The following is a 13,639-nucleotide window of genomic DNA, read 5'->3' as shown; positions in this document are numbered from 1 at the left end:
TGTTCTCGATCTTTCTGCCAGCATCTTAAGGACTCATTTAGCCTCGGGATCTTAGTAAAACCATCTGTAGAATGAAATGATGCTCTTTGACCTAAGTTCTTCTTTTTTTTTATTTCTTTAAATTTTTATTTTTTTAACATTTGTTCATTTTTGAGAGGCACAGAGACACAGAGCATGAGCAGGGGAGGGGCGGAGAGAGAGGGAGACACAGAATCTGAAGCAGGCTCCATGCTCTGAGCTGTCAGCACAGAGCCCGAAGCGGGGCTTGCACTCAAGAGCAGAGAGATAATGACCTGAGCCCAAGTTGGACCCTTAACCAACAGAGGCACCCAGGTGCCCCTGACCTACTTTCTTCTAATGGAAGTAATGTGATGATAAAAATTAAATAGAAGCTCGGTGGGCTATGGAAGATAGCATTAATATTTCTGAATTACTCATCCAGACTTACATCGGAATTGATAGATGTGGTCTCCACATTATTTAAAAAAAAATTTTTTTTTTAATGTTTATCTTTGGAAGGGGGTAGGGCAGAGAGAGAAGGAGACACAGAATCCAAAGCAGGCTCCAGGCTCTGAGCTGTCAGCACAGAGCCCAACGCAGGGCTTGAACTCCTGAGATAGTGACTTGAGCTGAAGTCAGAAGCTTAACTGACTGAGCCACCCAGGCGCCCCTTCACAGTATTTAGTTACATTTATGGGATACCTGCCATGTGCCCAGCATGGGAGTTGGTACGAAGAATTTGAAGGGCATTGAGATTGAAGACGGGGAAACCAAATAGGAGGACACTTAGTCACCTAACTTTGAGGTGTTATTAGTCTGGTCTTAAGTGGTGACAATGGGAATAAAAAAGGTAGTGAAATTAAGTTGATGGAAAGAAAAGAATGAGGAATTGAAAACTTGAGAAGGCAGCTGTAGAAACAACAGAGTATCCAAGTGGAAATGTCCTATGGGCAGGAAGAAATCTAGATTGAAGTCCAGTTCTCACCAGAGATGATGATTTAGAGATTTTCAGCAGAAACTATGATAAAACCCTTAGAAGCATGTGAGCTTACATTTCTGTAGGAAGGCCTTAAGGGCCTTAAGCCACGATGTCAAATCAGAGAAGGTGATCCAATGAGACATGAGAGCATTTGGTAAAATGAAAGCATGTTTTCCTCATATTCGTGAAGGAAAATATCAGACATCTCTTCATGGCTGACTCCTGCCCCCATCAGAGCCCATAATCACAGGCCTCAGGGCTGTTCTGCAAGTAGAGATCTAAGAAACCTCGAAAGGCCTTCGCCTCAATGAGGAGGGAGGACACTGCAGGATCTTCCCTCATGGCTGCCATCCAGAGCTTAAGTTTTGGAGTGTGATCTACACACCTGTGGGAAGGGAAAAGAATGAACGTGTGAGCTAGATGAACTAGGAAGGCATTGCAAAGTCTCCTATACCATTATCACTCTACAGTTTCCTTTTGTTTTCCTCTAATCTTTTAAAATATTTCTTTACAATGTACATAATCAGAATATTAGATTTGGAAGATATTTTAGAGGTCTTTGTTTTGTGGAAGAGGAATCCTAGAGTCAAGTGACTTGCTCAGTTAGCACAAGAATGCATCCAGGCAGACTGATAACTTTGTTAAAATGAGAACATGAAAGACAGCCATGGATGTTATATAGTTATTATTCTATAGCAAGACTGACTAAAAGTAACCCTGAATAGCTCTAAGAATTGGGAGTAAGCCAAGGTGGCTGCCTAACTTCAAAACATGGAGTTTGGAAACTAGTGTGGGGATCCTGCTGGAAAATGGGAGGGAGCATTGGTCATACAATCCCACATGATAAAGCTTATAAAAATGCAATTACTTACGGATTTTTAGCCAGAAGGGAAGGAGTAAATTATTTTTAAAACATTTTGTTACATGTTGTAGTACTCTCTGCCCACCCCTGCACCGCACACTTCCAGGAATGGAGAACGGGGGTGAGTATATGCCCTGGATAGTCCAAGACACTCCTCCTGTCTGCTTGTGCCCATTCATACCAGTTGTATAAAACAGTTTCATTTTTGTTCAGGAAAAAAGGTCAACATATAATATGCCAGTCATCATTATCCTAAATTATGTACAAAATACTCAAATGTCTTACTCATTTAACTCCAGAACTTCGAGCCGTTCAAACCAGGGCCAGATGAGGTAATCAATCATAGAAAGAGAATTGCCACCAAAGAAGGTTGTCTTCTTATTGGTCAGAACCTGAATGTTAAACAGCATGAGAGTACTGCTTAAGTGTGCATTTCGTAAGATTCATCATCAGATATTAGGAAGACCAGGTAAGTAGAGCCAAGTGAGAGAAGTAGCTTTTATGCCGACATATTCAAGTTGGCTTTTTGTTTGAACTTTAGAATCTCCTGGTTTGGGATGAAGCAAACAATCAACAAAATAAACTGGAAAGTAGAGAAAAATAAAACAAGCCACAGACTACAAGATGTTTGTAATACACACACCCAACAGAGGACTGGCATTTAGAATATAGAGAGAAATCCAACACCCCTGGGGAATCAATAAGAAAAAAAGGCAAACAACTCATTAGAAATTTGGGCCAGACTTGAACTTCATAAAAGAGGATATCTCTATGACCAAAAACCATTTGAAAAGATATTCAACTGCATTAGTCATCAGGGAAATGCAAATTAGGGCCAGAATGTAATACTACCACACATCCATCAGAATGGCTAAAATGAACAAGACAAAGTTAGCAAGCATGCAGAACCACTGCTGGCAGGAGCAAAAACTGGCACAACCATGTTTTCACAGTATGTACTAAAGCTGCCTGAATGTTCATACACTCCAACCCCGTGATTCTCCTCTTTGGAAATGTGAACATCCATTCACCAAAAGATAGATATGAGAATGTTAATTGCAGCACTATTTGTAATAGCCCCAAGATAGAACTGTTCACTGTCCATCAGTAGTAAAACGGATAAACAAACTGCTATAGTCATAGGTTGAAACACTATACAAAGAACAGGAATGAACCATACACAATATAGATGAATCTCACAAACCTAATGTATGAAAGAAGCCAGACTCCGAAGAGTACGTATCCTAGGATTCCATATGTATAAAGAGCAAAAACAGCCAAAACTAATACTGTTTCTTGTTATGGGTGCTAATTCCATGACTATGTTTACTTTGTAAAAATTCATCAAGCTGTACTCATGCTTTGGGTACTTCTCTGCATGTAATACTTCAATTAAAATTTTACCTAAAATATGCTGGAAATAACTGGATTAACTATTTTTTTAAAGGTTTTTTTTTGTTTTTTTTTTTACATTTATTTATTTTTGAGAAACAGACAAAGCATGAGCGGGGGAGGGGCAGAGAGAGAAGGAGACACAGAATTGGAAGCAGGCTCCAGGCTCTGAGCAAGTGGTCAGCACAGAGCCTGATGCGGGGCTGGAAGCCACAAACTGTGAGATCATGACCTGAGCTGAAGTCAGATGCTCAACCGACTGAGCCACCCAGGCGCCCCTGGATTAACTATTAAACTGATGTCAAAATTAGTTGAAGGCCAAAACAAGTCGTATGTTCCTGAAATTCAAGAACGTGCCTTGGTATTAATGGTTTTGCCAAAGTAAAGAAACTGAGAATATTATCTGCCTAATAAACAAACCAACTTACCGTTTATAAAACTTCTGCAATTTTCCTCAGGGCCCATATAACAGTCTGCATTATAGATTGATGGCATATATCAACCATCTACTACCAAACTAAATATCTGAAGAGTATAGACAACGTCTTACTTTCTACCTCCCATACTTTCTAGCAGAGTACCTTGTAGTTATTAGGCACTCAGAATTGTACAATGAATCGATATTAACTGGGTCTGTCCTTAAACTATAGTGTCTGGTTATTATATTCTGCATAAATAAAATTTAGTATGACAGTTTAAGTCAGAAGGAAATAACCCTCTCAGCAACCTAAAGCATGGAAATGATACTACTCACTTTGAAGCATGAGTTCTTAATCTGGAGTCTGAACTTAGATGAGAAAAAAGTACATACCTTCTCCCAACTCCACTAACCCCACAGTTAGCAGGTATTTCCATTATGAAATAAACCACAGTAGAGTTAATCTTACATATTTTAATTTAAGCATTTATAAACATGGGCTTTACCAGGTTGCCAAACACAAAAGTCTTAATCTTCAAAGAAACAACATCCCACATGCATTCTCTGACCATAATGTAATTAAATTAGAAAACAGCAAAAGATGTAGTTTAGGAAACTTACAAGTACATGATCAATAATTGGTAGGCAATGAGAAAATCATGGAAACAGCAAAAAAAAAAAAAAAATTTAGAACTGAACAATGAAAGTCCTTCACAGTAAAACATACTGGATGCAGCTACAATGTTTAGAAGTAGTGTGTTAGTCATTAATGCATTAAACAATCAAGAAAGACTGAAAATAAATGCATTGAGCTACTGAACTCCTGGGCTAGTTAGTAAAAGCAGAAACAGCCAAACCCTATCAAATGGTTTCTGAGATTAGAAATACAGGGAAAGTAACCCAACTCATTTTATCAGGTTAGAATATCCTTGATATAAAAAATAAGGACACTATGAAAACAAAATAATAGCCCAATCTCATTAATATACAACACCTTTAAGTATTCACTAGTTCTATAGTATATAGAAAAATCCATTGAAAACAATGTTAGGATGGTTTCACACCAGAAAAATCTGTCAATAACACCATATTTATCAGATTAAGGTAAAAAATTCTATGAACATATCAATAGATGTAATAGATATAGACAAAACATTCAGTAAAATCTAACACTCATGCATGACTTTTTGTATTTTACAGACTAGAAACATTTTTCTTAAAAAAGTTAAGAAAGTCTATAGCAAACTTCAAACTGACAAAATATAGGATACATTCCCATACAAGACAGGAACTATGTCTAGTAAAAACCCAAGGCTGAGCAAGAAAATGGAGTGTTTCAAGGCCAAGGGAAAGACTTGATCTAAAGGCCCAAATGGCAGCTTTGCCCCAAGGGAGGTAAAAACTCAGCCGGGCTTCTCCAAGTGTCTTTACGATTCATGGCAAACTCTGTGGTGGGAAATGTTTATTATGTATTATTAAGTGGAAAAAACACAGAATAATATCTATGCCCTGATTAGTTATGTTAACCTTTCTTTCCTTTCTTTCTTTTTGTTGTTTTTTTGTTTTAATATATGGATGAGGACTAGAAACAGGCATGGAAAAATGAAAACAGGTGACAAATTGTGGAAATATCATTGCATTTCTCCCCCTTGTTAACATCAGTGCAACAAATTGTTTTAAAAGCAAGCCATGACAAAATATTTTTAGGTGTGTTGATTTCTATCTTAAATGCACCTGCTTATAGCAATCTGTTGTAACCTAAAATTCCTTAATTGATGTTATTACTAACTGTCACAAACTGATTTGGGAAACGGGAATAGAAAGAAAGAAGAGGGCAGGAACAGTGTATCATTTACTCTGATAAAAGCTAGGAGAAGAGATTACCTCCTCTAACTTGCTGAATTCTTTACGCAATTCTTCTTTTAGGCCAGAGCCGTCTTCGTTATTTTGTCTTCTAATGAAGCTTGTTACCAAAGGGGGAACCTAGACAGAGTAATTTCTTACTGTCAGTGTGAGACTAACTGTACCGGCCCCCTCACTGAACCCTCAGAGTCCCAGTTCAGGGTGTTTGAGAAACTTGAAAGGTGCACCCATTCCTGTGTTCACAGAGGTCAGGTATCAATCTTAGAAAAATTTTGCGGTGAAAGGTGCTGTTTGGTCAGGATTTTATAAGTTGCAAATAGTAGAACCCACTTTGGCGAGTTTGAGCCAAAAATACCTTTTAAAAAGTATTGAGTAGCCCATTGAATTATTGAGAGGCTGAAAAAAAAAAAAGGCTGAGAACTAAGCTGGAACATTCCAAAATCATGCTCCGAGCTGACCTCATGGCAAGCACCCACTGCTGCCAGTGAGCTGAGCACTAGGTGCTGCGGTTTGTACCTTTGCCAGAAGTGGGACTCGGAGGTAACTAAAGCCCGGAATTTAATCTTGCAACCGCCACTGCTCCCGAAAGCCTGAGGCTCTGCGCCACCCTCCCACCCCCTCCCCTGCCATTCCCACCAGCAGAATCAGTGCCCCGCCCCAAGTCTGTCTCCCCACATTGCTCGTTTCTCATTTTTTTTACCTTTAAAAAAAAATTTTTTTTTAATGTTTATTTTTGAGAGAGAGCCAGAGATAGAGGCAGAGACGGAGACACAGAATCCAAAGCAGGCTCCAGGCCCTGAGCTCTCAGCACAGAGCCTGTTGGGGGGCTCCAACTCCTGAACTGTGAGATCATGACCTGAGCCCAAGTTGGAGGCTTACCTGACTGCGCCCCCCCGCCACCGCCTTTTTTAAAAATATGGAACGCTTCGCAAATTTGCATGTCATCCTGGTGCAGGGGATGGATGGTTCCAATTTTCATACACGCGCTGCTGAAGCAAGCGCCACATGGCTCATTTCTGAGCCCAGCTCCACCATGTGTGTTTCTGACAGGAAGAGCCTAGGTCCCAGGCATTGGCCCCAGCTGCAAAGGGAGCTGGGGAAGAGAATTTTTCTGCTTTCCACCTCGGGGAGGACATGAGAAGGGTGTTCGAAGGGGCTGACTACCTGAAGACTCACAGGCGTAGTGCCAGATGCTGTAGGGCTCCTGCTGGAGGCATTTGTGTGTTTTCTCACTGCAAGAGCTTGAAGTCCACTTGTCTCAGTTTATCAACAGGTGCTTGTAAAAATCCAGGAGAATGTCCTGATATCCTGTCCGTATCAGTACAGCTTGCCCTCTTTGGAACTGAAAGTTTGCTGGCAGCACTTCTGTACACAGTTCCATCTGGGCATGCCTGCTTTATCTATCCGTGCCTTGCCTTAAATGTCTGCTCCATATGGTTTCCTGTATATCAAGATATCAAGTCCCTTTGCAATGCTCTTAATTTCTGCTTCTTTAAAAAATGTATTTTTTACATGCCTCTGGTTTAAGCCTCCAATTATATAAACACACACACACACATATATATACACACACACACACATTTATACACACACACACACACATCTCTAAAGCTTCAACACCTTTACTGTTAATCTCTGTGTCTCAGTTTCAAGTTCTCAGGAAAGAAGATGATTGGCTACAGGTACAGGTGGGGGCATTTCTGGTTTGCTGAGAGCTGTGGCCAGGAGGGAGGGGGCATATGGTACCTAAGGCCACCTTTTCCCTGAATGTGAGCTGGGAAGTAATGATGAACATCTCCAGCTTTTAGCTTATTTTCTTTCAAGACAATACAATGAATCTTTTTTTTTTTTTAAAGTAATCTCTACACCCAACATAGCGCTTGAACTCACAACCCTGAGGTCGAGTCTCATGCTCTACCAACTGAGCCAGTCAGATGCCTCTACAATGAATCTCTTGTTACTTTTTTTTTTTTGAATTCTCCAACATCTTTCTTCTAATTGCCATGTTCCCTGTCTATCACTTTTGACAGCAGGTATCTGCTATTTCCCTCTCCTTCTGCTAAGCCAGACAACTCCCTCTTCCTTCCCCATTGGCTTCCCTTTGCAATGTCTCCTTACATAATACATTCTCTCTGTAAGTTCCACCTTCGAGGTATTTCTTTAACCATTTAAAGAAGACAAGATATGCCGACATATATTCTGATAAATAACAGGGGTATAGAGATAACTTGACATAGCTATGCCTGTTGTCTACTATTGGGCATTTCTTTGTTAATATCAATTGTTTGAACTATCTACAACCTTGATGCTGACTAAAATAGTTCTTCTACAAGAATGTCATTTACTCAGCTAAGAGCTACTGCCAACACACAGTAGATGCCCGCTGCTAGACACTGTGGCTAGAACCACAAGAGCTAACACAGTATTTACCATGTGTCAGACTCTGCTCTAGGTGTTTTATATAAACTGATTTTTATCTGCAAGAAGGGAGCAGTTATTATACTAGTTATTATACGCCTTTTACAAGCGATGAGCTGAGGCACAGAAGTAAATGAGTAACTTTCTCAGAGTCACACAACTAGGAAGAGGCAGAGTGGGTCACAGACCTAGGCAGTGAGCCAACAGTGATGGGAACACGGCTTCACCTTCAAGGAGCTCACAGCCCTGGTGCAACACACAGGCAAGAAGGCAGGCAGTCACTGGCCCAGAGAAGTTAACACATGTGGGAACACAGCTGGCCACTAAGCCAGTGCGGACAACCTTCTGGAAGGCAGCAGAACCTGAGCAGATACATGAACGAGAACTTGGAGATAACCAGGCAAAGTGAGAAGGGGGAAGGAAGATTTAAGGAGGAGGTGGCAAGTCTGGGAAAGCTAAACATTCAGCGGCTGGAATACAGTGTCCAAAGAGTAAGGAGGGCTAACATTGGAGAGGCAAACAGGAACTGGATGGTGAAAGGACTTGCAGGACATGTCAGAGCAGATAAGAGCACTGCTTTCTTTTCCTTTCCCACATTCCTGAGTCATAAATGACAACACCGATTTAGCTTAAACAACAAAGTTTGTTCAAATAAGAGCTGAGATTTCTTATACACACACCTTAGAAAATAACTCAAAGACCATCTTTTGGCAAGCTTTCTCATAGGGGTCATCTGGCAACAGCTTCTTCCCTGGATATGCTTCATCCAGGTACTCACAAGTAATAGCAGATTCATAGATCAGTTGACCCTGACTGTTTTCCAGAACTGGCACCAGACCAAAGGGATTCTTCGTAAAGAACCACTCAGGCTTATTTTTCAGGTTGATGTTGATGATTTCATGCCTGAAAGACACACAGAAGACAATGAAGAGAGTGGAACTTTTTCTTTCTTTTTCTTTTTTTTCTTTTTCTTTTCTTTTTTTTTTTTTTTTTTTTTTTTTGGTACTTCTGAGTAGATCCTTACCAGCCCTACCATCCACTTAGCTGATTGGACCCCAAATTTAGGAGTCGAATCAGTCTTGATTCCTTCTCCCTTGTTCCCTCTGTCTCAAGTCAAATAAATGGATGGATCATCAAGACCTGTCAGCTAGACCTCAAAATCATATCCACTTTTCAGCTATACTGCTACCATCTGGTCCAAAACATCATCTGCCAGCTGGACCACTATAGTAGTCTCCCACTGGCGGCTGCTTCCACTGTGCCCTCCCTACAGTCCATTTTCCACACACAAGTAAATTGAATCAGGCCACCCTCCTGCTTGCAACCCCTTGATTGCTCCTCATTGCAATGAGCATAAACTCTAAGCCCCTCTGTGGCATGTGATCTGGCCTGTTCTTACCTGTCACACCTGTTTCCTATAACTTTCCCTTTGGTCATTACAATCTGGGCACACTGGCCTTTTTTATATTCCTTGAATTTGCCAAACATGTTCTCACCTTAGAACATTAACATTTATTGTTCCTCTGCCTTCTCTGCCTGTCTTCTCAGGTCAAACACCATTCCAAGAGGCCCTCCCTGACCACCCTCTCTGAAGCTGCTGAGAGCCTCTATTAACATGATCATCTTGTTTTCCTGATGACATGTATCTGAAATTACTTTGCTCACTTATTTACATGTTTATTATGTCACCTCCCTAGAATGTAAGCTCCTTGAAAGCAGGGATTTTGTGTATCTAGTTCATATTAATAAACAAACATGTAAGTGAGCAAAATTTTAAACAGATTTAAATGCTGTGAAAATAAAAGTGGTTTCAGATAGGGTACTCAGTAAATATTTATTGAATGAATAAGTGGAAAATGCTTCAAGATGGTCAATAAGATAATCCACTTTGGGGTATAAGGTATCATTGCAAATTATAGGAGGTACATAATTGAATTGTATCCATTACAATTATGGATACAATACTTACACTTACAATACTTGTACTATATGAGAATCAACATGATAAAATTCAATTCCTCTTCCTAAATTGAGTAGAAAGGTCCCCATTTTTTAAAAAAATATTAAGGAATGCAAAAAATCCACCCACAAAACCAAGTTTCAGATTAAATGTCCATGCATTGTTGTTGTTGTTTTTTTTTTTTTTAATGTTATGTGAGTAAGCTACGCTAAGCAAACCCAAAAGGAGGAAAACAAATGAAATCCAAGCTATATTCAGACTGTAATTAGATCTAACTTGTTTCTTGCCTGAGAGATTGTAGAGGAAATAAAAGAAAGGAAAGCTTCATATAATTGTTAAATCTGAGTAATCATTCAACAGAACAGGTTAGTTACTCAAAAATAATAACACACCAACACCTTTTGTTTCCTACTTCCCCATCCACCTCAGAAGTTAGAATAGTATTTAGTTTGAGGATTTAAACATGTAATCCCCCATGGAAACAGAAATGGCTACAATGAACCCTAGCATTTGTGTATCAAGAGGTTTGTGTGCGGACAGATTACTGGAACTCAGATACAAGCCATGGAAAGAAATACAAGGCCAGCTCCCTGCCAAGGAATTATCAACACTTCTGAAATTTTTATACCATGAAACAAAAGTTGTTTTATACCAACAACAACAATAACCACAACAACAAAATGGGGGGTTTTTTTGTGATAAAGAACACACTTAGAACACACTTGGATTTGTCAACCTGACATTATGAGCTAACAAGTCAACACATTGCCACGAGTTGGAAGATGCACTTTTTAGAGAAAACCATGCTTTGTCAGGTGATACCATATGAAAATGTAGCACCTGTCCAATAAAAGTCTTCTGGGTGTGAAACTGAAAACTGATTCAGAATGTAGAAGACCTCTGTTGTTTCCTGTTACCATTCTTCACCCCCATACACACACTATTTTGGTAAAATCAGTCCAGTTTTCCTTTGGAAAACTGTCCCAGTAAATAAGGTAGGTTGTTTTCAACCTAGTGTTCCAGCGGGGCACATAAACCAGGACTTTATGCCTCCCAATCCAGCTGTGCTTGCTCCTATCCTTTTATTTTTATTTTTATTTTTAATGTTTATTCATTTTTGACAGACAGAGACAGAGTGTGAGTGGGGAGGAGCAGAGAGAGAGAGGGAGACACAGGATCCAAAACAGGATCCAGGCACAGAGCCTGATGTGGGGCTTGAACTCACTGACTGCGAATCATGACCAGAGCTGAAGTCGGACACTTGACCGACTGAGCCACCCAGGAGCCCCGATACTTTCCAATTACATAAGCATAAGATACATCTTTTTTCAATCCAATTTGAATAAGATTAGGATAAAATACAAAGTTTGGAATGTTGAGCATTTTGCTATGTGTTCAGAATCAATTTCATCCAAATAAGATGCAAATTTTAGTGAAGTGATGGCTAATTCAAAAATATTTTTGGGGCGCCTGGGTGGCTCAGTTGGTTAGGCATCCCACTTCAGCTCAGGTCATGATCTCACCATTTGTGAGTTCAACCCCCACATCGGGCTCTGGGCTGACAGCTCAGAGCCTGGAGCCTGCTTCAGATTCTGTGTCTCCCTCTCTCTCTGCCCCTCCCCTGCTCACACACTGTCTGTCTCTCTCAAAAATAAACATTAAAGAAAAAATTAAAAGAAGAAACTATTTTTTTTCCTTCAGAAAAAGAATGCATCTTACATTCTTTTAGGTAAAATTATTGTCTGCCTAATTCTCCCCCTAGAAAACTAAAATTAGTTTATAAACCTTAAGCACATGGATGGAAAATTTCTTAAGAATGGGGGCTATGTTTTAAACTTCCACACCACAGGTATCTAATGTCTGCTCAACAAATTCCAAAGATCATTGGAAGGGAGGGGATTCCAATGGATATTTGGTATCAGGAGCCAACTGACTATCGCATACTCCCTATGCATAACCCATTGGTCAAAAAAACCATGCTAATTTCAAAGAGGCTTCGCAAAAGACTAAATTTTTAGGCATAGACACTTTGACTCAACCAACAACCCAACCTATAAGAATATGTCCAGTACAGTTAACTCAGCACTCTGCCAGGACGGTCAAGGCCTGGACTCTGTCCTGGGGTAAATTACCAACTATTAGGGAAGGGACTATATACTCAGAATAACAGCAAACAGTATTAGATAGCAGACATGAATGTAGAAGTGGGGTGAAAGCAAAAGGGCAGTGGACCAAGAATCGGGGATCTACCAGACCTAAAAGCGCTGCTGCAGGTCATTACCTGTCAAGTGATCTCCCGAATCACCAGCTTTACCAGAGCCTCAGCTTTTCTAATCCATAAAGTGGTTAGGTTGATCTAAACGGGGAGTCCTAGACTGGTGTAATCTGTGCCATTCCCCCTACCTCTCACCCTGGGAAGTGGGTTCATAATTTGCTCTGTCCCCCCAAAAGTCTGAGAATAGTTTATTTTGCAGGAAAGGAAGCCCTGGGGCCCAATCCGAGGTTCCCACCCGGCCGCCCCGCAGCAGCTGGTTCCCGGGCGGCTGGGGGAACGGCCCCTGCCTGGGTCCTCACCCAATTCCCTTGGCCTTCAGGACCAGGAGCGTCCTCTGGGCGAACGGGCAGAACCTCATGCTGTAGACGCGGATCAGGCCCTGGGGGACCGGCCCCGGGGGCGCGCTTCCTGCGGGGGAGACGCGGCAGTGGTCACGGCCCCGAGAGCGGCCGGGACTCCCATCCTCCCGCGACCCCCGGGCCAGGCCGCGGAGAGGTCCCGCGCGCTGCGGCCCCGGCCCGATCCCCGCGTGTGGGGGACCCCCCCGGGTGGCTCCGGAACAGCCACACCGGACACGCGGCAGGGGGTGGCCGAGATTCCCCCCTCCTCCCGCGGCCGGCCGGCCTCACCCTTCGCTAGGCTCCTGGCTGACCCTCCGGACATCGCGGCGCAGGGCAGGCCAAGCTCGCGACCCAGGGTGTGCCGGCGGTTCAGGAAGTACGTCGCCCCTCCCTCGGTCCTTGCTCCCTTCTCTTCTCCTCTCGGAAGTGCCTGCCGGGGGCGGCCACCAGCTGGGCGGGGGCTGTGCTCTCCCGGCCCCGCGTGGCCCCGGGCGCTTAATGAAAGCTGGCGTGCGGCGTCCAGAATCCCCTTCCCACCCTCTGCAAGCGGGAACGCGCCGCCCCTGCCGCCAAGAGCCTGAAGGGAAATCGCAGCCGCGGACCCACCCAACGCGCCCACCTAGGCCTGGCCTTCCCGGCTTTGCAGAGCTAGCGCTAAAACACCGCAGCCGCTGGTCGTGCCCGAGTGTACTCGCTGGCCAAGAGAGGTACCCACGTCCAGAGCCACAGAAGAAGCTCGACACCCTCAGAGACATCCCCCCATCCAGAAGGATGGTGGTCTCCAGGCCGGCCTCCACGTATGTCCACGCCTAACCCTGACCTGACCTCCCACACCCCGCACCTGGGCGAGGAGGCACAACGGCTGCTCTCAGGTGACATGGGCCTGGGTGCAGATCCCCTTCCGTCCCCAAACTCCCCTGACTTGAGGGCTTGTGGGCCCCAGCCTCCAGCTTGCTCACAGTTCTGGGATGTATTCTGCAAAGATACCTGTCCACTGCCGGTGTAAGGTCGCCCAGCCATCTGTGCAGCCTTTTCCTTTCCTTGTCGGTACTTAATACAACTACTATTGCATAGCTTAATATGGCTACTAGGAGGGCCATTGTTCTTACTGTCACCTGTAGGACACATCCT

At 42.7% G+C, this 13,639-nt stretch overlaps 1 protein-coding gene and 1 pseudogene across 2 annotated transcripts; both read right to left on the bottom strand.

Annotated features, from left to right (window-relative positions):
• Positions 1 to 116: 116 nt before the first annotated feature.
• Positions 117 to 13,278, bottom strand: GSTO1 (glutathione S-transferase omega 1). 2 transcript variants are annotated; one of them, XM_025917909.2, is made up of 6 exons: positions 12,797 to 12,965; positions 12,467 to 12,575; positions 8,613 to 8,835; positions 5,536 to 5,634; positions 2,127 to 2,233; positions 117 to 1,364 (listed from the first exon to the last, which is right to left on the bottom strand). In XM_025917909.2, the coding sequence occupies exons 1-6, from the start codon at positions 12,828 to 12,830 to the stop codon at positions 1,211 to 1,213; spliced, it is 726 nt and encodes a 241-aa protein (XP_025773694.1). In that variant the 5' UTR covers positions 12,831 to 12,965; the 3' UTR covers positions 117 to 1,210. The 2 variants fall into 2 exon arrangements, with proteins under 2 accessions (XP_025773694.1, XP_086536932.1); XM_086680806.1 differs by lacking the exon at positions 12,467 to 12,575 and having other exon boundaries at positions 12,797 to 13,278.
• LOC112854898 (U6 spliceosomal RNA) lies at positions 6,425 to 6,516 on the bottom strand (annotated as a pseudogene).
• Positions 13,279 to 13,639: the final 361 nt, after the last annotated feature.

Source organism: Puma concolor, chromosome D2 (assembly GCF_028749965.1).
Source record: "Puma concolor isolate L17-30 chromosome D2, mPumCon1.1.hap2, whole genome shotgun sequence".
In the NCBI taxonomy this organism is placed as follows: Eukaryota; Metazoa; Chordata; class Mammalia; order Carnivora; family Felidae; genus Puma; species Puma concolor.
Note: the sequence above shows the minus strand (reverse complement) of the source record. Positions and strands in the feature narration are given on the sequence as shown.